Below are 23,702 nucleotides of genomic sequence, written 5' to 3'. Positions count from 1 at the left end.
AATGGTTTTAATAAATCAAGCTATTAACTAATATTTAAATGTTATGATTATTTTTCTTTATAATCGTAGAAAAGGTAATCAACTTCGTTCAAAATCGCGTTCTGCTACCGAGAGTCCAAGTTAACTTCCGATGTGTTTGTTCTTTGTGATTTTGTTGACTGAGCAGTGTATTTTCTCGCTTGCTGCCAAACACCATCTCTCGTGCTGTATGAAGCCACGAGTCTGAATAAGCGCAGGGAAAAAATATCCCATATTACAGGAGCTGGTAAATAAGAAGGGTGATGGGGGGGGGTGGGGGTCGCATGTATGCTCAATTGCCTAGTGCCTGTTAGGAGCAAATACCCGTGGAACATCATGGAAATGAGTGACTGGAGCCCGTGCCGTTTGCGTTCCACTACGTACGAGTCAGAGGGGAATGGGAGGCGCTTAAAATAAATGAATAAAAATGTGCACCTGGGAATTTGAAAAGAAAGATAGAAGACTTGAGTTACAAGTGAAAAAGCTATAGAAAATCTGATACCAGTATAGACAACGCTTGCGTTCCAGAACAAAGTTATTCTGTCAAATATCAAACAAGAAACTAGTGCATCATTGATTATTTTATATTGATTTCAAAATTTGAATACACATGCGATGTGCTTGCTTGCATATAACTTGCATTCCAGAAGAAATTTGTTTACAGTAAAAGTGAGGCAGATTGAGGGTGGTGATCGGTTATGTTTGAAAGATTGTAGAAGAACATTGATATATGTTCATGATGACAAAGCAACTCATTCCCCAAGCATGTCAAAAATAAAATATCTTCATATAGTTAGTTCTTAAAAGTGTCTTCCTACCGCGAGCCGTGCTTTTACTTCATAGGCTGCTTTATTTATTTTGGCCAGCGAGAGAAGCTGTTTGTCAAGTAGTAGGAGAAAGCTTAACACAAGGAGTAGCGGGTGCTTTAAGGACTACACACACGACTCGGGGGACAGAAAGAAAACATTACTATCGGGTAAAACTAAACGAGACCTTTACAGGACATCACATGAAGAACATCACTTTGCTTTCCAAAAAACAAATTAACAAAGCAAGCACACAGTAAACCATAGACAAAGCCTGGCATGGTTTGGCTAAAAAGTCGCTGGCATCTTGTTTTACGTAGATATATAATATTTTTTTGTTTTACATTATAATGAGTCTTGATTCACAGTTTTGAAAATGTGTTTCCTTCTTGCAGATAGAGTCTATCACTTTTAGTAGATGAATAAACTGCAGAGTGCCTTATAAACAGCGAGCGCATTTCAATGACACTGATATCATTGTAAGGAAACAAAGTCTAATTTTCAATAACCACACTTGGTGAATCCATAGATATTGCAGTGCTGACGTCTGGGATATACACTACAAGCCTAGTTTTATGCACAGGCTCAGCAATAGAATACAATATAAGCATTGACCGCGAAAGTGACGCGCCCAAAGTGAAACTGATCAAGATCGTGCGCGGTTGTCGTCCCTTCTAGAGCGCGAAAGTGAAAGCAGATGTAGCTTCATGTCTGGCGAGTGGTGTGCGATGTGCGCGCACCAGGACAAGAGAGGAGAGCCAGATCGTGCTTGTGCGCGTAACCGCACACTGTATGCCACAAAAAAAAGCTGTGGTAGGCTGTTTAAAGCCCACCAACTAAGTGTCTTGCAGAGCCGCGCATGCGCTGGCTCAGGCGAGCCCTAAAAATAGGATTGTGGATTAGACGTGTTGCCATCGGTAAAATAAGCAAACTTATCCCGAAGTGTTTTAGAACTTCCTTGGATGGGAGTCGGACAATGTTCCCATTGAGTGTATTTAAAACAGGTCGTAATGTGCTTGTTTTGTGTAAGTAATGATGCCCATAATAAATCAGCATCATTGGCAGAATTTAAATACAAATCTTCAGCATCAAAAGCAGCATCATATTTCAGATCAGAAAACAGTGAATGTACAGCTTCCACATCCCAATCATCAGAATGTATGTCTTGTATTACCACATCTCCTAAGGTGACGCGAAATACGAATGGTATCTTAAGCACTTACGTCGGACCGTGGACTTTAAAATCTACTTTATCCCATATGATGCTAACTGCAAATGGGAAAACTGAAATGTTAACAAGAGCTTGATCACTTTTCATGATATGGGACGATGTATGAGGTGCCAGAACTCATTCGACCAAGTTCACAGCAGAGCGTTCTGGTAAATAATGACTATTGATCAGCAAGAAACATGGTCACAAATCCTATCGACATGAAGAGGAAAATCAGGATAGGTACCAACCAGATTTAGGTCCATGGTGGGACTAGGTAAGTCTTCTTGAACCACGAGATAAAAACACAATTGTGTCGGTGGAATTAGAGGTGGTAGTGCTGGGTCAGCGCGATGTTGTCAGGAACTGATCGGTATCTCACTATTCAACTCATCTGTAGGGTAAGTATACTCGACGTCTGCATTGGAAGATGGAGGCAGGACAGGTGAAAGGTCAATAGCAGTGTCCATCACTCCCTCACCCACACGGGCATTAGTGGAAGAGGATGAAGTCAGTGGATTGAATGAAATTGGGTTGCACGAAACAGTAGGAGTGACACTATTCAGAATCAGCCAGACGGTGTTACTTGACATTGTCCACTGAGATGCATCTGTTTTCTGTGATGGAGCCAGGATTTGCCCGAAAAGCGACTTGCTTGAACTCATGAACCTCGAATAACTCTAATCATGTAATGAACATGTTTGTCTTATTAATTTGCCCCTTTTTCATCAATATTGGGTATCCGAGTGAAGCTTGCTTATGTGTTTACTAATCCTAACACGCTTGCATTTAAAATGGCTGCCGCTGTGCGGGAATTTCTACTGCGCATGGGTCTGTCATACCCACGTGACCTGACGTACTTGCAGCTTTGGAGGGAATCTGTTGCTTCTGCGCACTAGGGCTAATATGGCTGCTCTATGGTCACACATGCGAGAAGTTTGCACTGCTGCTTTTGCTAAGCTGTTCGTTCTGCCTAATCCTAATGCCATAGTTAAAGTTAAGTTAATGGGAATAGAGTAGAAATTCATGGTATACAGTGTAATCATTTGTTTCTGTGTTCTAAAACGGTTTCCTTTTACTTTTCATGTGTCGCAATCTTTGGGCCTGGGAGGTGCTATTACTCCATTTTGAAAGTCCTTCTGCGCATGACCAGCTGCAGAGAGGAGTTGAATTCGGTGTTATTGAAATCCAGCCAAAGACAGTCACCGCCAAGAAGGGCCTGGGAAGAGGACTTCTGACCCGGCTAGAAGAAGCTAAATTGCATACAATGTATTTGTCAATAGAACATCCATTGTTAAGTGAAATGAAGTCGTCATGTGAAAGTAAATTGATGGGGCGGGAACGGAAAATTAATATTCAACACTAAAATAACAGAAATTGGGTTGGTGTGATGACCTCTCCTCCTCCGTTGTCCAATCCAAATTGGGGAGCCTTACATTTGCAACATTGGGGGGTGGTACACTGACCTGGAAAATAGTATAACTTGCGTAGGTTTAGCTAGAGAAATTGTCTGACTTGTCCGAATAGCTGACCTGTCCCTGACCCAACGCAATCAATATGTGACTTAGAACAGAGGGCGGTGGAGCACTCTGTCAAAAGTCTTTACTGACCCAATCGGGGTTCTGGAAGCTGAAGTGCTGGCATAGGACTTTGTCAGTGAATGCTGTAACCCAATCGGGGTTCTGGCTGATTCCTTGCAGAGAGGGAGTAGCGCAGGTGTTGTAACTGAACTGCGTGTGCTGGTCTTAACCTTTGGTGGTCCTGTCCTGATCCAAATCTGGTTTATCCTGTCCTGATTCTGATCTACACCTGCTGGCCTACTGGCGACTGCATTCTTTGGGGTTTCTTCTGTCCTTAACTGACCCGTGGCCAGGGTTGGTCTTCACACCATTCTAGGTAAATATAAATCGGTGTGGGAAATTGTCATTATACTTTGCGTCTTATTCTTTACCCTCCCTAAGTGATATAAGTTTTGATTGTATATGTTCCTTTTTCCTACCTTTCCCTTTGAATGATCAAGACGTAATTTGATATACTAGTATGTTACACTTTCTTACCCTCCTATAGGTTAAGCTGAAATTCTCATAATTGCATAGTATATCAGGGGTGTGGAATTTATTAAAATATCTACTTGTCCATGGTGCAGGTTGCTTCATGAACCTACTTGTCCTGTAATAAAATCCACTTGTCCCTCTGGTGCCATGTAGTGCCAGCAACACATTATGGCACCAATCTCATTATGTTGGAGCTCTTGTATAGCCTCTCTGATTATGCAGGGCTCATACCATAGTAGTGTTTGAATACTACCAATCCCTATATGTTGCCACGTTTCCGCAGATATACATACTGGGACTGAAGGTAGTGGCAAGCGATAGATCTAGGGTTGGAATGCCCGGTTGAGTCTGTGCAAACCTACTAACTTGCATGTTTTAAGGGTTTACAACAACTCTTCTCTAACATTTTCCCATACTGAGAAATGTTGGAAATTTACTCCTGACAATGGCAGAGGTAAACCTTCTTCCAGAGTTGGGAAAAAAGTTGTTGGAGGGAAAATGAACTTGCAAACACTCCGGTTTTCGCATTAGCAAATCTATACATGCATATTTGCTCATGCTAAAATGCAGTTCACAAATATTTTCTAGGAGTACAATTTCTTGCCCTATTTCTGTAAATTCTTGTGAATTCACGAAATACATATATCTGCATTTAATAATTGGGCCCCTAATTTGGTCTGGCATTAACCATGACCGTTTGTGTTTATTAAAATGCTCTCTCTCTCTGTATCGGCTGGCTTCACTGTGGTAATAAACAAAGGATATTCCCTTGAAAAATATACAGTGAAACAATTTGAAACTCCAAGCAAGTAGTTCAATACATAAAATCAACAACAATTATGCAAAAAATGTCTTTTGTATTACAATTTATTAAATTACACAATTTATTTAAAATACAAAGTGGACAATAGCACCACTTACACAAATAAAAACAGTTAAAAAAATTAATAAGGCAAATGATCAAAATACATGGGATTCAAGATTGACCTGCAAAATTGAAACAAATTACAAGGACAGACAACAGTGAGACATTCAATTGTGCAATACTGAGTGTATATTCAAACTCTATCCGACCCCCATATGTTATGCACAGTCTATTAATGTGTCAACACAGGTGTCCGAAGAATTATACTATGAAATGCGTCGACGCGTTTCGGTAGTACATATGATTCTGGGCCACCTTTGTCAAGACACTACATTCTGTCTGTCGAGTTTCTGGGGTCAGTTAGATCATCCTTAAAACTATCCATTGGATATTATCATGTGGGGGTCTATTACGGCGTAGTGATTTGCTTCATTTTTCGTTTACTCTCCTAAATTTGAGCAGTCTGTAGTTTGTTAGGTGTTCTGTAGAACAGGACCAGAGAAGCAGGCAGTTCTCCACGGTAAAAAAGTAAAATGATTGTTTCTACCGGGAGGACATGACGAAAGCGCCCCTGGTCCCACAAAAAGCTTTTAAAGAGAAAACCTGCCATCAGACAAGGAAATAGTGTTTGAAGACACAGCACGCCTACCGTTTCAGGACACCTAACAAACTACAGACTGCTCAAATTTAGGAGAGTAAACGAAAAATGAAGCAAATCACTACGCCGTAATAGACCCCCACATGATAATATCCAACGGATAGTTTTAAGGGTGATCTAACTGACCCCAGAAACTCGACAGACAGAACGTAGTGTCTTGACAAAGGTGGCCCAGAATCATATGTACCACCGAAACGCGTCGACGCATTTCATAGTATAATTCTTCGGACACCCGTGTTGACACATTAATAGACTGTGCATAACATATGGGGGTCGGATAGAGTTTGAATATACGCTCAGTATTGCACAATTGAATGTCTCACTGTTGTCTGTCCTTGTAATTTGTTTCAATTTTGCAGGTCAATCTTGAATCCCATGTATTTTGATCATTTGCCTTATTAATTTTTTTAACTGTTTTTATTTGTGTAAGTGGTGCTATTGTCCACTTGGTATTTTAAATAAATTGTGTAATTTAATAAATTGTAATACAAAAGAAATTTTTTGCATAATTGTTGTTGATTTTATGTATTGAACTACTTGCTTGGAGTTTCAAATTGTTTCACTGTATATTTTTCAAGGGAATATCCTTTGTTTATTGGTTGGTTAACCCTACTTCCCTTGATTTTAATTTAAAGGGGTACCTCTCATTATTTCTACCTGGCTTCACTGTGGTGACAGCATTCTGTCTTTTACAAGGAGCATATCGGCACACAGAGTAGTTTTGTTGAGTGCCAATACTAATGTGGCAGTGTGTGATTTTTTTGAGGACAAAACTATTTTTTGCTTTCGCTAATGTTTGTTATAATGGTGAGGGCCTGGAAGCTCTCGCATCAATAAGGTTTTACAAAAACCATGGCAAAACAAGTCACGCATTGCCAAAACTAAAAGGCCGACCACCAAGTTCAGACCTACTGGCTTTGCCAATGCTTGTTTAATTTTATGTTTCCCATAACCTTATTGAAACTGGTTACACTGATTTTGCAATGTGAATATTTTTGCGAAATACTCGCATGCATCAACACATTTTGCTAAATGATTCTGCTAAGAAAGGGTACCTGAAATTTTACAGTAGCTTAGCTAAATGTTTTTTTCCCCTACTATAATTTTTTTAGGAACATTTTATACTGAAAGCAAAGAATCATTAATGTTGCTTTCAAGCTTCTGCTAATATGCGCATCTAATAAGAGCAGTCTGGGAGCATTATGCATAGCCTCATATTGCTAAACTTTGAAACCGTGTGTACACAGTTTTATACTAGAACCACTGTCAGTAGGGCAGTCAGAACTTACATTTACTTAGAGCGCTCACTCCAATAATAAAGGCTTTCAATTAATGGACCATAAATACAAGTTTGTACAACATTAACATATGCACACAAACATTAACTTAACTGCAGGCAGTCCCCTTCTCTGACCCTTAATGTGATACTGCAAACTGGCAGCCAAAGGGTTTGTGCTGCAAGGAGTTAGGCCTACTTGTCCCAAGGACAAAATACACATTAAAACTTTTTGCCCTTGACCCCAAACAATATGTCCTGGGCGTCGGGCTATAGGAATTCCACATCCCTGAATATGTTTCTTGATCCCTCTCCAACCCTCCCTTTTGAGAATACTTAAATTTGGTTATTAGATCTAATAGCGTATTACAATGTTACCTTCCCAATAGGTATATAGTCTAATTGTTTTCATAATTGCATGTTATGTTTCCTTTTCTTAAACACCCTTTGACAATTGCTTAAGGTTATGTTATTTAGTATGTTCCTTTTTTTACCCTCCTTTAGTCAAGTAGCGAAAGTCCGTTTCTGGAAATAGCATGTTCCCTGTTTTGATAAATGGTTGGCATAATATATCTTTTGCATAGTTATACATTATTTCTAATCTTGGTTATTGATAGCCTCATCGCTTTTAGTCTATGGATCATGACTTATGATGACATTTAGATAAAGAGTTTAAACCTTTCCCGAGTCTGTGGTTATTATATGAGTGCAAATGTTATTTTGATTATCGACTGCCTTCTTTACAACAACTCCCTGATCCATTGTGGTCATAGGTACCAGTGACAAGGATTGGTAAGTCAATGGTATGGGAATTAGTGGAATAAAATAGGCTGGTAGTAGAGTGTGGGTTACCTGATTGAGTAACTGTGAAAAATGTAATTATGGGCCCAGGTGAGTATTGGTAAAATTGTAGTTGGGTGACCTACGCGCTCTATCATCTTTGCTACCAGGTAAAGGTGGTAAAATGAATGTACGAGTACCCTTCAATCCAAGTACTGGAACCGGTGCACGATAAGAGGGACCAAATTCCTTTTTGTTCTCCAACTTTTCTCGTACCAGATCGCCAATCTTTGGCAGCCAGACAGCTACCGGAATCAGCAGTGCTGCATCATTGGGAGAAGGTAAATGTTCAGTTGCGTAGCGGTCACTGGTCTTTTGTAGGTCCTGTAACATAGTAGAATGATTATCTACGTCAAAGGTTGCGGCAACCGCCACAACGTCTACACTATTAAGGTCTGGCACAAACATTTTAATGCCAAAGAGCATTTCGGATGGGGTCCGCCCACCCAGAGATCTTCTAGGGAGATTATTAAGTGCATGTTGAACCCCATACAAGTGGGCCAGCCAGTTCCTGCCAGTACCTAAGACTCTAGCTGTCAAAGAGTGCTTTAAGTCACAGTTCATTCGCTCCACTATGGAATTGTCCTCAGGCCTATATGGAGACGAAAACTGTACCTGCATCCCCATTAACATCATTGTGTCCTTGCACGCCTTAGAGGCGAACGTTGGACCTTGGTCAGAGTGGAAGGTGCCTGTTGGACCTAGGGAACCCCAAGTCACATAGGGTAGCTTGGCACTAAGTGGGAAGGCCTAACTCCAAGGAACATGTGCTAAGTTTGCGTCACACCCATCAGTAACATCACCTCCATCCACTCAAAAAGGACACTAGACCAAAGTTTTGTAGGAAAATACGTGTCTCTTTATAAAAATACTTTATCACCTTACTTTGGTCAATTCATTGCCTTGAATCACACGTTCTTTTCATTGGTTTTATTTACATACATAACAAGAAGATTTAACATTTCATTGACTTGTAGTTGATACCAGAGGTTCTCCCTCCAATGACTGATTCCCAGTAATCTCATACAGTGCTAAGATTCCTAGACAGTCATCTTGTAATACTCTACACCATTCTTTACCCTCCTCCTGTTTTGGGAATCAGGGTTAATGCCTTAACTGAATAGAACAATACCCTCACAAGCCCTTGTCTTCAGATCAGGTACAAGTAGAGATCTAGTCAGAGTGAGTTCCAGGTACTCCCAATGGGACCCAAAGAGGAGTTGGACACTGCCAGGTCTCATAAACAGGTTTCACCCAGTTCTCTGATTTCTGGTTTCCAGATCCGTTTTCTACTCGGACCGTCCCCTGCCGCTAGGTGGAAGTCCTGTGATTTCCCCTGAACCCCCGACACTTCTTCCCCTGGAGTTGTCAGATGGTTCGTTAGTAGGCACCCTGCCGGGCTATCCCTCCAGAGCCCCCACTCCCCCGGCTTACTTGAGGTTGAGCACAAGCGTTAATGGCCTCTTCCTGCCGCCGGGAGTCTTCGGTCGCTTCACAGCTTCCCGGAGGGGAATGCAGGCCGTTTACCCGCTCTCTGCCGCAGCGCCACCTCCGCTGAAGTTCCGGTGTACCAGGGGGGACGGAGCCTCGCTTCGCTCGTCAGATAACCTTCGACCCCAGCGTGGCGCCCGACGAGTGAAGACCAGCCTTCTCTCTCACCAGTCCTGTGCCGCTGAAGAGACGCTACCGTTCAGCGTCGCCTCACGGAGCGTGCGCGGAAGTAGGACTGTTACGGTACTGCACCGCCCACCACCGGAGGCAGAGTCCTCCCCAGCTTCCTGGCTTGCGCACTCGGCGGGACACTACTCCGGGCAACACTCTCCACTCGAACAAGCCTCAGCGGAGCGCCAGAACTCTCCGATCACCAGACGGAGCCACAGTTCCTCAAGGGGGGCAAATGCTCCCACGCACAGCAACGGGGTGAGCTCCCTGCATTCGTCGGAACCCAGAAACATTGGTAAGTGGATGGGTTTGTCCCCGTACAACACCCCTAGCAATCCAGACGTTGTGGGTTAGCAAGAGAGAGGGAACACCTCAGCCCCCTTCTTCCTCCTACACCACCAGGCCAAGTCCTCAGAATGCGCTCGCCGCTGTCGTTTTCTCTTGTGCCCCACTAGGAAAACTGCCACAGGAAAGTCTAACTCAGCTGGGCCAGATCGGCTGTAAGAGGCAGATTCTCAGCTCGGGTAGCAGACCTTAAAGGACTATCAACCCTGACAGGACCTCCCTTCTCTTATCCACAGTAGTCTGCGCTCCAGTCAGCCCTCAGTGATGCCTCACTACCTAGCACCTTCTAAAATGGCTGCCCAGCATTCCGCCTTATATAGGCTGACCCTAGAAGGTCCAGAAGGGACCAGAAGGTTCTGGAATGCTCCTACTCTATTCTATGGGTCAAGTCTCAGCAGTGGCAGTTATGGCAGTTGATGACCACCATTTTGTGAGTCTGGATAATTTTTAGTCAGGAAGGACACCTAGGCCCAGAGATAAAAGACCATGAGGGCAAAGAACACCTAACCCCTAGGACAACACCGCAAAAATTCAGGGGACATAAAAATCAAGGGTTTTGAAGGGCAAAAAGGGGACAAAATAAATAAATAATTAGGAGGGACTACCCAAAGGCAGACAGGTCTAACAGTGCCACAGGCAAACATCCCGACAAAGACACCTCGAGCATCAGCACTGCATTGTGGGAAAACCCAAAGGAATTTAGCAAGTACACGAATCAACTGCAACTAAGATATATTTATATGACGTATCAGAGGAGAACGGACCACAGTGATCAAGATATACACAGCTGTGTTTGTGGTGGGCGTGAGACCGCAGACGGCCTAATTTGTTGACAAATGTCACACGAAAGTACACAATTACAGGTCTGTTTATATAAACCACGTCACCAGTAACGTTGCAAAAAAATAGTAACTGTCGCTGACACTCCAGCATGTGCAGAAGCCATGCCTTTGTGTGTTGCAACGATCAAAGCGGGTCTGCGGTCCATGTTGCGAATCAGCCGATTTCCAACATGTGGAATTGCAGCATAAGGAACTTGTTCGGGAGATAAATGATAAGAATACTTTGAAGGGAAGCCCTGTGGAGGAGCAGTTCCATCCTTCGTTGCAGCAATAGCAGCCAAAATGTCATTGTCAATGTTAGACATGGACCTTTTAACGGCTGCAAAAACAGAACACGTGGCTACCGAAGCAGACTTGGCCGCTTGATCAGTCAAAGAATTACCAACAGCATGTGCGCCCTCACGCTGATGGCCAAGAGTATGGATAACCTGTATGAGTGGAAGATGTTTTTTAAGTTCCGCCACTCAAACCCACAGCATTTTATGCTTTACTGTGCTGCCCTTAGAGTCTCTATAGTCATTTTCTGACCAAAAGAATAAGTTGTCATTAAAAGAGTGGACTCAGTAGTAAGAATCGCATACAATAAGAGTATTCACATTAGGATCAGCAAAGTCAAGAGCGAGAACAAGAGAACGCAGGTCTGCCAATTGTGCTGTACAGTCTCCAAGTGCCTCTGTATGCTCTCTCAGGAATCGCAATAGCAAGACATACACTTTTGCTCACTCACACGTACCTGTCCACAAAAGGATATTCAGAGTCATTGTAAAGTTAAAAATGTTTATTTTAACTATTGTGCTCTATAATGCAGTATACGAGCCACTACCAGCAGTAAAATGCATAAACCTAGCACAGCTAGCATTGTTACAATACCATAGAATATAAAGGGGGATGTCATTATATAGAGACAGTGGAGAAAGGACTAGAAGGACTAGCCACCCTCCCCTTGGTAGGTTAAGGTTTATTAAATAAAGGAAGATCTCTAGGCTTTGTCAGCAGACCCCATACCTTAGAGCCTAGACGGTAGCTTTACAACATAGGAACAGAATAGCTCTTCTCCAAAGAAAGGACTCCCTCCAAGTGTGTGTGAACAAAATGCTTCCCCGTAATATCAAAGCACGAGCTCTCCAACAGTGCAGCTCTGTGTAGCATGTTGTGTCTAGGTAATATGGCCTGACCAGAACAGAACAACAAGGGTCATGTTTTTCAACCTTGCACATAGTGTTCAGACTAAACTCCAAGAACAGCAGAGAACGCAGAAAGCAGACCGTTCTCATGTGAAAGGCACAAACAGAGTCTTGCAAAATAAAGTCATGTCTTAACGTGTGCACAAGCAGCATCATGGCAGCAGAGCTCATGCTAACTTAGCAAGTCGAGAAAGACCCTAAATGGCCATATAACAGGGCTGCATCTATGGGGCGGACATGCCCACACGCACTAATTTTACAAAAACAGTCCACATTTTTTTGATAAAATGATAACCTTGCAGCATCTGTGGATGAAGGAGTGAGAGGGATAAAGTCCCCTGTGAAGAGAAGCCAACGGAGGGACAGAGAGCTAAAGAAGAAACAGACCCTCTCTCCAACATACACGCTACCTGAAAGAAATGTATATGTGTTCAACTGGTTAATCATCAAATGTAAGGGCTGCTTAGGAGCCAGCATATGATTTAATTGACAGAGGCACTCTAAGCTTTAAGGTGACAAACATTTATTATTTTTAAAAGGTTATACAAGGGTGTGATCAGCAGAGTTGTAATTCGTCCTTTTAATAGACACTTTTTAACATTTTGGCACCAAGTAAAATCGGATTAGATATTACTAACGTGTATGCTTTAAAAACACCTGTTTTATCTAAAACAATTATTTCATTAAAAAAATGGTGCCTTTCCCACATGTAGATTACTTTGCATTTTGTTTTCATTTAGGGGGTCAACATTATTTCAAATGCACTTAAAGTGAAAAAAACAACTAAATAGCTAAAGAAGATCCTTAACCCTGCCACCACGCTCACTCACGCCCGACCCCACATCACTTAGTCTCAAAGTGTCCATACATTTTTACGCAGTTAAAATGCTGCTTGTAAATGGAGACACCCTAGACATGTGACAAATAAGCATGGTTGCACCTCTAAGGCAATCTTCATTTACAAGTCTTTGGAGGGACATTTACGCCCCCCTCCCGTGGAATATAACCAGGGACGCCTAAGGGGAAGCACCCCAAAGTTTAAAGACCTACGCTACACCCAATTCAGGTCTACTGTAATGAACATAAGCTTTCCAACTAGGCATAGTGTGTAACAGAGCCACACAAGTTCTGCACAATACTATGCTGATTTAGAGAATCAGCATGTGGTTTTACCCATAGCCTCAATAGTAGCGCTTCTTAAATCTTTTTTTTCTGTTGACCTCATAAAGTCATTAACACCTGCTGAACTAAAAAGCACAGTGTTGCCTACTGTGCCAGTCAGATTGTGTTTATTTTTAACAGGAAGTTAAGGGCGATTCCTAGCAGGCTGGTGTACTTGGAATGGATGTAAAACTCCTCTTCACTTTTAATTCACTATAGGAAAATTAGCTTTTTATTGGTGCAAAGAAAATGTGTCTGTTGGCTTTAAATTATTGGAACCAAAAAACATGGCTTTGAATTTACTGCTTCTACTCCAGAATTGCAGTGTCCGTGTGTATAGTATTTTCCCTGTCTAAAAATGTGTAATAAATGATGAAAGGACTTCCAGGAAGCAATTTGAACTGTACAAGTAAGGAGAGTCTTTAATTGTAATGCTTACAGGTTAAGCGTAGGATCCTGAATGCCGGTTAACAGTTCGGCAACTCTGTTTCAGTAGCGCGTCTTTATTTGAACATCAACACGCATACACGCGACTCTCACACGCGACACAGACTCGCATGCATACATCAACATTCAAGGAACAACATACTAGCTCGCGGCACCAACTACATATACACTACACGCACACATACACGAGACAATTCACATTTAAATCATAACTCGATATTTGTTGTTGTGAATGACGCGCATGAGCACACGCGCGTCATTACTAACAACAACCACTCACTACACACCTCCCTCCTTTTTTTTTTTTTTTTTTTTAAAGACAGGACAAAATCATTGAATTTTGAAGGAATTCTCCGACATCTTGAACTCCTCAATAATTCTTGTGAATCACCTTCAGTGGTAGCAGTAGATAATTCACTGTCAGTAGTAGTGGTAGAAAACCCAGATGACTTTGAGTCATTAACATCAACATCTAGATATACATTGAATGAATCATCTTCATTCAAAGCTGTATTTGATGAAACATTTCCGTAAAATTCTTTTCTACCATTATATCTTGAGACTCTGCTGAAATGCCACACACTACCATCGGTTACTCTAACAGCATTCTTGAATACTTCAACAACTTTAACAGGATCAGACCACTTTGCCAACCCTTTATGTACGTAACTGCCTTTCTTCAACCTCACAAAGTCACCAACGTGTACAGGCACACAACTCCTTGTTCTCTCCCTTGATAATTCTTCCTTCATCTTTTCCTTATAGGCGTTAACTTTCCTGCGAATCTCCTCAAAATCCACTTCTGCAAAATCAATACGGTTACTATCCTTATTCTTTAACCACCAAGGAACTAAATTAGTGCTGGGTTTACGCCCTCTTAACATTTCAAAAGGAGACAGTAAGGTAATAGCACTAGGAGTAGTCCTATAAGATAATAACATGGACTGTAAAGCCTTGTTCCAGCACAATCCACCTTTGACAGCTAGTTGGATAGCTTCCTTGACAACCCTATTGAATCTTTCTATTTGACCATTGGCCTCAGGATGGAATACTGCTATCCTTCTGTGAAAAATGCCACATCTACTAAAATACTTTTCCATTTGTCTACTAACAAACTGTGGACCATTATCCGTCACTACTTCCTGGGGAATACCCTCCCTGCAGAAAATTTCATCCATAAACTGTATTATAGCATCACTAGTCACTTCTTTGACTGTTTTTATCTCTGGCCATTTCGAAAAGTAATCTATAAGTACTATGCCAAACGAATGTTGTTGTGGTAAAACACTGAATGGACCAATTATATCAATCCCAATCTTATTCCATGGTGATGCCGGTAAACTGACAGGTTGTGGTATACTGGGCAAAGCTTTGGCTGTTTTGTCACTGTTAGTACACAAATCACACAATTTCACCTGTTGCTCAACAAAATAATCTATACCTGGCCACCAGAAATTATTCTTCAACCGTCTTCTAGTGACTGATATCCCAAAATGCCCAACATGAGCCAAATCCAAAAACTTTTTCCTGAGACCGAAAGGTGGAATAAATTTATCATTCCTTAACAATATTCCATTTTCTATGGTTAATTCATCCTTAATCATGTGATAACTCATTAAACCACCTGTAAAGTTTTTCCCTTCAGGCCAACCAGTCAATACATATTCTTTCACTTTTGTGAGTTCTAAATCTTTGTTCATTTCTTCATTCCATGTTTCCTCTTCAACTATTGAACTTTCACCAAACACTAAATTAATGTCATTATAAACATATGCTACTTCACATTCATCTTTATCAATCACATTAGTATCTCTGCATGGCAATGGAAGCCTTGACATACAATCTGCATGAACATTCGATTTCCCAGGAATATATTCTAAAGAATATTGGAAATTTTGCAACCTTGATGATAATCTGGCTAACCTTGAAGAAAGGGTGCGTCCTCCACCCGGTGACAATATATGTACTAAAGGCTTGTGATCAGTTTTTATAGTGAATTTCGTTCCCCATAAGAAAGGTCTGAAATGTTCAGCACCCCAAACACATGCCAGGAGTTCTCTTACAATCACCGAATAGTGACGTTCAGTCTCTCTCAATGTTCTTGAAGCATATGAAACAATCCATTCTTTACCCCACTCTTCTTGAATCAGTACAGCACCCAAACCACAATTACTTGCATCTACTGTCACTATACATTTCTTGCCAATTACAAATGGCTTAAGACAAGGTGCCTTGGTAATCATTGACTTCACAGCATTGAAGGTTCCTGTCATAGTTTCTGTCCACTCAAATTTTGCATTCTTTTTCAAAAGCATCCTGAAAGGTTCAATTACGCTCGCATAGTTCTGGATAAATTTTGAATAGAATTCAACAAGACCTAAAAATGCAACTAACTGTTCCTTGTTCTGAGGAATAGGAGCTTTGCTGATGTTTTCCAAATGTGAGTTTTTGGGTCTAATGCCATTAGCACTAATACAATGTCCAAGATATTCTACTTCATCTCTCCTAAATTTACATTTGGATGCACGTAATGTTAGCCCCTTCTTGGGCAAGGCGTTTAATACTTTAAATAGATGGTTGTCATGTTCAATTATGTCTTTCCCAAAAACTAAAATGTCATCCTGGAATGCGATTGCCCCAGTTAAACCATCCAGTGTCTCTTTCATCAGCCTTTGAAAAACTGCAGCTGCACTTGCTAATCCAAAAGGCATCCTGCAAAATCTATATAATCCTTCAGGAGTTATAAAAGCAGTTAAGTCCTTTGAGTCTTCATGTAAGACTACTTGATGATACGCACTCGCTAGATCTAAGCATGAAAAAAATTTTGCGTTGTTAAGAGTAGATACCATTTCGTGTAGATTGGGCAAGGGATGTGAGTCTATGCAAATTGCATTGTTCAAACTGCGCAAATCTATGCACACACGAAGATCTCCCCCAGATTTGATCGAAATTACGATGGGAGAAACCCATGGAGACGATTCAATGGGTTCTATGATGTTCTTTTTGCACATGTCATCAAGAATTTCTTTCAACTTTCCTCTGTAAGAAAGAGGTACATTCCTTACTTTATGGCGAACAGGTAAAGCATTTGCATGTACTTTTATTCGATGTTCAAACCCCTTATATTTGCCTAGAACATCACAAAATATATTAGGAAATGCTTCTTTAATTTTTGAAATCAAATCTCCTCCAGTTTCACTATGTGCAGATTCATTGGATCCAGAGTCAATTGCATAAACAGGTGGATCAGCACTAGGATCAAGTTTCATACCTAGTTGATCAGCATGTGGCCAACTCAATAATGAATCACCAGATTCTGTTATATACACCTTCCCATGTGCAGAGTAGTTTTTAAATTTCAGTTCAGCAACAAAATAACCAATGAGTTGCAATTTATGTCCTGTATATCCACTTGGTGTGACATCCGGTGGTAATAGTTTGATATCAGGCCAGTTAGATTTGAACAAGATATTAGGTAGAACTGTGTACCATGAGCAAGAGTCAACAAATACTTTGGTAGAGACTCCATTAATGGTGATCAAACACGAAGGAAATTTCTTTACTTTTTGTTCTTTAGTTATACACATTATGGTATTCACGTCAAATTCACAATCACTTGAATTCTCTTGTTCCTGTTCTTGCACTAAACTGACTTTCCTTGGTGCTGATCTGCAAACTTTTGAAAAATGCCCCTTTTTTTCACATCTTGAACACACTTTGTCTAAAGCTGGGCACAATCTCGAATTTCCCAAATGAAGATTACTACCACATCTGAAACAGTACATATTATAAGTTCTTGTATCTGGTTTCTGCCACATATTCACTCTCTGATCAGATCTTTGCCATGTATTCATTCTCTGATCAGGTTTCTGCCATCTATTCCTGTATTCATTTTTATACTGGTTATCATTCCTTGTATTGGTATATTTCCCATATTTCCCTGAATCTTTAAATCTCTCACTTTCCTTGTTTACAATTGAAATATCAGATTTACTGCTATTCTGTGAACGTATTTCATCTACAAATTTTTCTGAGTGCTCTATTGATTTTGCAATTTCAATTGCTGCATTTAAAGTCATGTCTGAAGTTGTCCATAGCCTTTGTTGTATCTTCTTGTTGTTTGTACACATAAGGATCTGGTCTCTTAAAACCTGGTCATAGTTAATGTGTTCAAAATCACAAGTTACTGCCAATGCTCTCAATGCAGATACATAGTTGTCAATAGATTCATCTGCTTGTTGTTTTCTTGAGTAAAATTTAAATCTTTCCATAACCATGTTAATTTTTTTTCCATACCTAATGGCTAATTGCCTGGTAGCAATTTGGTATACGTTTAAATTAGAGGTGTCACTTAATGGAGGGAGACTTTTGAATTCTTTGAGAGCTATTCCACCAAGACAATGCTTCAATAAGGCTAGTTTCCTTTCTGCTTCACACTCTCCTTCCTCTAAAACATCAACATACGCTAAAAACATAGGTTCCCAAATGTCCCATTCGATAGGAGGATCACCTTTGCTAGCTAAAAATAAGGGAGGAGGTTGAATTCCAGTCATGGTTAATTAAACAAAGGATTTAAAAGTGAAAAGAACAATTGTTTATAATTACTTGTGACTCACAACAGTGTGTGCGAATCACAGATGTCACTTACTGTCAATTTCTCCTTGTAAATGCTTCTCTCCTTGTAAATTCCAGTTGTTGCTGATCCACAATGAGCTGAATAATAAAGTATTCGTTTTTTTTTTGTTTTTGTTTTTTTGAAGATGCTCAGAGGATAGCCAATGAAACGAGCTCTTAGTAATCCATATATTGTGATCCAATCAGAAGCGCTGAAAACCATCCAATAGGAGATGCTGGTGCGAAATCTCCCAAGGGTTACAGCCAATGAAAACGATTTATTGCAAAAATATGAAAACCCTTGAAAAATGTATTCGTTGCACGCATAAAAACGTGATCCCGATCGTCGCCAGTGTAATAAATGATGAAAGGACTTCCAGGAAGCAATTTGAACTGTACAAGTAAGGAGAGTCTTTAATTGTAATGCTTACAGGTTAAGCGTAGGATCCTGAATGCCGGTTAACAGTTCGGCAACTCTGTTTCAGTAGAGCGTCTTTATTTGAACATCAACACGCATACACGCGACTCTCACACGCGACACAGACTCGCATGCATACATCAACATTCAAGGAACAACATACTAGCTCGCGGCACCAACTACATATACACTACACGCACACATACACGAGACAATTCACATTTAAATCATACCTCGATATTTGTTGTTGTGAATGACGCGCATGAGCACACGCGCGTCATTACTAACAACAACCACTCACTACAAAATGGTTCTATTAATACGCATATGCAACCAAAAAAGTGTTTCCTCATTATCGACCTCTTAAGGTGGTTACAATCTGTACACTGTATACACTCCAAATTCATAGGACAATAATATCCAAAAACAAGTTTAAAATCACATGTAATAACATCTTTCCTAACCCCGAGCAGAGCTTTTTTCACTTTAAATTGCTTCTGGAAATAGCAATCCCCTAAACAATTTAAGCTCTTTTCTGGATCTACATAAAGAGTCCAACTGACTTTTCTACACACAATTTTCCTAGCAATAAAGAAAGTGGTGGCAAACCGCAAAGCCTCAACATTTATATTATCCAATTAGCAAATTCATTCTGCATCACAGATGCTCAAAATATCAGTTTTATAAAGCACAGCCATGCATGCCTCGTTGAATTCCTAACTTAGAATGTCTGTGTTTTTTGGACATGACAGTTTTAAAGGTCAGGAGCCCTTGCTCAATGACTAACATGAAGGCGTATTGAACTGTTGTATAAGTTTGGAAGAAGGTTGGGGTTGTGAGTACTATTTGGAAAACACCAGCATTTCACAGGAGGATCACGCTAGGACTTAAAAGGCAATATAGAAAAAATAGCACATCCTTCAAACAAAAGATACAAAAAGTACAGACTAAAACTCAGCACACAATCAAAACAATAAAACATTCAGAAATGTACCCGCGGACGTTAAATAGTGTATACAGACCTCTTATACAAAACGTAATTGAAAGCATTTTAAAACATGTTACCTTGACATGGACTCATGGAAGCCGTTTGCATTTCTAAATAGGGATATGCTTCCACACAGAAATAAATCTTAATCAAGAATGAGAGCAAAAAATATTTTTTGCGCACAGTTACAGAACACTAATTATTTCTATACTGTCACTGTCCATGGTCAATGTCTTTTTGGGAAGGGGTGGGCAAGAATCATTTTGGTTAGGTCTGTGCTTCGTGCAGTGCCCTGCTCATATAGAATCATTGACCGGCGTCATAATGGACCAATGTTCGAGGATAAAGATCCATTCTGTCTGCAATTATCTCAAATCATCCACTTGACTGAAATTGTCGTGGTAGTAAAAAGACTATTCTTAAAGAACCTTTAACATGTAGGGTCATAATGCCTTCCAGAGGAGACAACACATTTTCAAATCTTGCCAGCCAATACAGCACACCCAAAAACGAATGACGTAAATCTAAGAATAAAACGTCAACTAGCCTCAGGATCAATACCATACATCCCTTAAATGAACTACACCCATACTAAAACAAAGAATAAAATGAAATTATATATATATATATATATATATATATATATATATATATATATATATATATATATATATATATATATACATACATACACACACACACACACACACACATACACACACCCTAGCAGCATTAACACACGAGGACTAAAAATATGAAGTTTACTCACCCAATAAATCGGGTTCCCTAATACCAAAAGCCAACACGCTAATTTGGAGAAGATTGTGTTAAAACAGGAATAAACTCTAATGAACCTGCCCTTAAAGTCTGTGATACCCTGTCCTTCATTCGTACCATTTGAAACACGTGGACTTTCAGAAGAAAACACAATTTGTCACTGGGGCAATCAAGGCTGGTATGAAAAAAGTGAAGACGCGAAACGATGCAAAGCGATTAAACCAAAGTCGAGGACGGGCTGTTGTTGGAGTCGAAGAAACAGTTGCTACAGAATTTTCTGTTGAGGTAATATGAAAGCTTTGCTGTGAAGTTACTAACGTGATAGGCTACTGGAATAGGATACAGCAGACTGCCATCGAGTTTAAACTCTGCGTGTTTAATCACTTAAAGATATATATCCGCTGAGCAGTGAGACGTCGCGAGCGTCAGTCAGGTCAGGTGACAAACAGCATGGAGTAGCTAACAAATGAAAACAAACAGTTTGCTTTTGGTTTGATGAAGAATCTATTATGGTATGCGAGTTTTACTAGATTTTCATTCATTTTATATACACTTAAAAAACGTATGACTGGACGCGACTAACAGCAACTTAACAACACACTGGCTGGAACTTTTAAAATGTCATCAAATATTAATCGGAGAATCACAGCACAATCCCCTCACGATAGAAAGAAGTGCATCTGGCCTGTTGTAATAACCAACAAACTACGGAAAAGTAAATGAATAAGTCACAGCTTCACGTCAAAACAAGAAACAAAGCATACAACAGCAGCATAACTCTGAAAAATAACTACATCGTTTGTGTTCGGGTTATCATTAAGCCACTGCCAGACAAGATGTCAACGGGACATCATCTAAAACCACACAGAACACACACACATGTGAAACATGGAACCAAGTTAGTAAAGAGTATTTACTTAACAGGCCCAGTGTCCCCTCCAAATACACACCCATTAAACAGTCGTGATCACGACAATACTCCAGCAAATACAAGAACAGTACAGGTATGATGGTAACGTACAGAGATTACTCGTCCTTTGCCACTGGCTCTATGGTGGCAAAGGACGAGCAATCACAGTTAAAAGACCCCTTTCCCAGGGGGCAACACTTCAGCCGTCAAGCCTGGTTGGGGGGCTGCGCAGAGTGTCGCCGAGGCAACCTCTGCAGAAGGCAGCCCTTCTTCAAGTGTGCAACACCACACAGAAGGCCTGAAGCCCAACCGGTGAAGGCCTGGACCCACAACACTCTCCATTCCCATGACAGGTTCCCGGGTGCGCGCACAAAAGCTGCGCAATTCGGCGCTCTGGACAGCGACGCCACTGACAGAGCGCTGAGGCCACTGCCCGTCCCTTCCCACCTCCCACAGACACAAAAGACTAAGAGACAATATGTACTTCACCTGACAGAAGCGCTGGCAGTACTCGCTAGCCGCTCTCTCTGCAGGCTCCTCGCTCCGCCGCAGCGCCCCTTCTAGCGCTCTCAGCCGCTCACCGAGCCCCGGCGGCTCCCCGGGGCGGCCGCCGCCGCCACTCTCCTGCTCGGCCTCCTCGTCCGCCATCTTCACACCGCGCTCCGTCGCGTACGCACTCTCCGGCGGGTCACGTGCGAGGACAATGCCACGTCCGGGGGAGGGGGGCGACTCGGGCACCGGGGAAAGGAGTGAGGCGAGACGGATCACGTGACGAACAGCGGCGGAGAGCACAACTTGGCGCGCGGGGGGGCGGAAAGGCGGTTTAGAATGGCCCGAGACTGGCACAGGGCCCGCCCCCGACAGAAAGGACTGCTGAGTCAAGTGACCAAGAGACGCCTGGGCACATTTCAGCTGCTCCTGTTCGTGAAGGGTCACTTGCTGGTCTCGCTGCCAGAAGGTGGGCTACCCCATTGCCTAAAAGGTGACACTTCATGGCAGCGTATGAAGACATTTGCCAAAGCCTTCCTTCATCTTTAACTGCCCCAGGAATGACGTACTGTGTGTTTTCTCACTCCCGCAAGTTAGCGAATAATTATTATAATGTTTGCAGTTCTGGCTAACTGTGTATCAAGCATAGGAGAAACATTCCCAAAGCCAGATCACCTGCAGAGTCTTTGAGTTTAGGCATGAAGATACGCGACCCTCGACAAGCCAAGTCCCAATTCGCTCTGGTGTCACTAGCAACAAGTTTAGCAGATGAAAGCTCCAGAATCTATCATCACAATCGAGATTCCATATGATGTATATTTAATTAAAGACACAGGAACGTAACAAATCGGAATAAAGAAATGCATAGTCAACTACTGCAAAACTACACAACACAACAGTGCCACATTACTTACCTTTCCTAAACTACAAAACTTAAGAAAATAAATCATAATCCATTAATCCTACAGGCAATTTGTTTTCGATGAAGCGTGTGCTACATCGCTGAATCGAAACATTTAAATTATCGGCGGCATAATCCAACACTGTAGCAGAAGCCTGAAACTGTATTTTACTGCTGTCATGTCAGAAAGGACTCACGAATTATTAGCAGGACCCGGCTGGAATCCGAGTTCCCGAGATCAGTGGTGGTTAACATGAATCAGAGGCGTGCGGCAGAGCATCATCTGCACTGAGATAGTATCCCTGACATTTTTTGGCTGTGAATCAGTAATGCAACCCAAATTGTTGTTGTTCCGCCAACCTCTTGGATACAAAATCACAGATGTTTTACTCACTCGCACTACTTTTGCTGGAAGAGTAAACCTTGACCCCCTTTTTGGGTCTCACCTGCCGACAGTGCACGTGCTGTCAGTGCAAGACATATTGTTTACTATACAGGGCCATTGCTTACCATTTTTTTTTATTTATTTATTTATTTATTTTTTAAGACGTTTATTAGTGTTCAAAGGTACAGTACATATAGCAAAGCCTACAACCCTGCGGGCCGGCTGCAAATGAACGGTGAATCGTGAGGGTGTGGGTCATCATAAAAGAGCATGTCATTGCGTCCCACGTGTCCCCGGTGTGCTAGGACATGGATAAGATAGTCACATTTTCGCAAGTCTAGAAAGGAAAAGTCCATAAATGACGCCTTGTTTTTCTTTTTTTTCCTAGAACTTAGCCATGAAATCGGCAAACTAAACAAAACAGTTCGTATCGGTATGTCCCAATGTTCCTTTTGCGACTTCCCCACTCGAAGTCCGCCCCACCTGCACGGTGTTAGTAGGAACCACCTCTGATCGGTGTGTTGTTTGCCGATGCTGTTACAGTGCAACTGGAGGTCAGAGGTGTGTGTGCGCAAGTGTGCCTGAACTTAGAGTGGGACAGCCCCTGTGGGCCATGATGTGTCATCGGTCGCCGGCCTTGTTAGTGGAGCATGTTGCAATCAGGTGGAGGAGCCTCGCTGTCGGTGTGGCTATCGGCGTCTACGCCTGCAGTCGCCGTCTGTAGTGCCGCCAGTGGCTCCTACCCACTTCAACACGGGGGGTCAGGGAGGCCACCGTCTGTGAGCAGGGGTCCAATACTGTAAACATGTAAACATATATGTGAAAGTGGGTGGGGGGGGGGGTGGAGTGTGC

At 41.6% G+C, this 23,702-nt stretch overlaps 1 protein-coding gene across 1 annotated transcript in view; it reads right to left on the bottom strand.

Moving 5' to 3' along the window:
* Positions 1–21,931, bottom strand: part of ZNF292 (zinc finger protein 292) — a 670,886-nt gene extending 648,955 nt beyond the window's left edge. The window contains exon 1 of the mRNA XM_078648177.1: positions 21,565–21,931. Coding sequence (XP_078504303.1) covers positions 21,565–21,723 — 159 coding nt within the window. The 5' untranslated portion in view covers positions 21,724–21,931. The remainder of the gene's footprint in view (positions 1–21,564) is intronic.
* Positions 21,932–23,702: the final 1,771 nt, after the last annotated feature.

This window comes from Lissotriton helveticus, chromosome 6, assembly GCF_964261635.1.
Source record: "Lissotriton helveticus chromosome 6, aLisHel1.1, whole genome shotgun sequence".
In the NCBI taxonomy this organism is placed as follows: domain Eukaryota; kingdom Metazoa; phylum Chordata; class Amphibia; order Caudata; family Salamandridae; genus Lissotriton; species Lissotriton helveticus.
The sequence above is the reverse complement of the archived record's forward strand: the minus strand, read 5'-3'. Positions and strand labels throughout refer to the sequence as shown.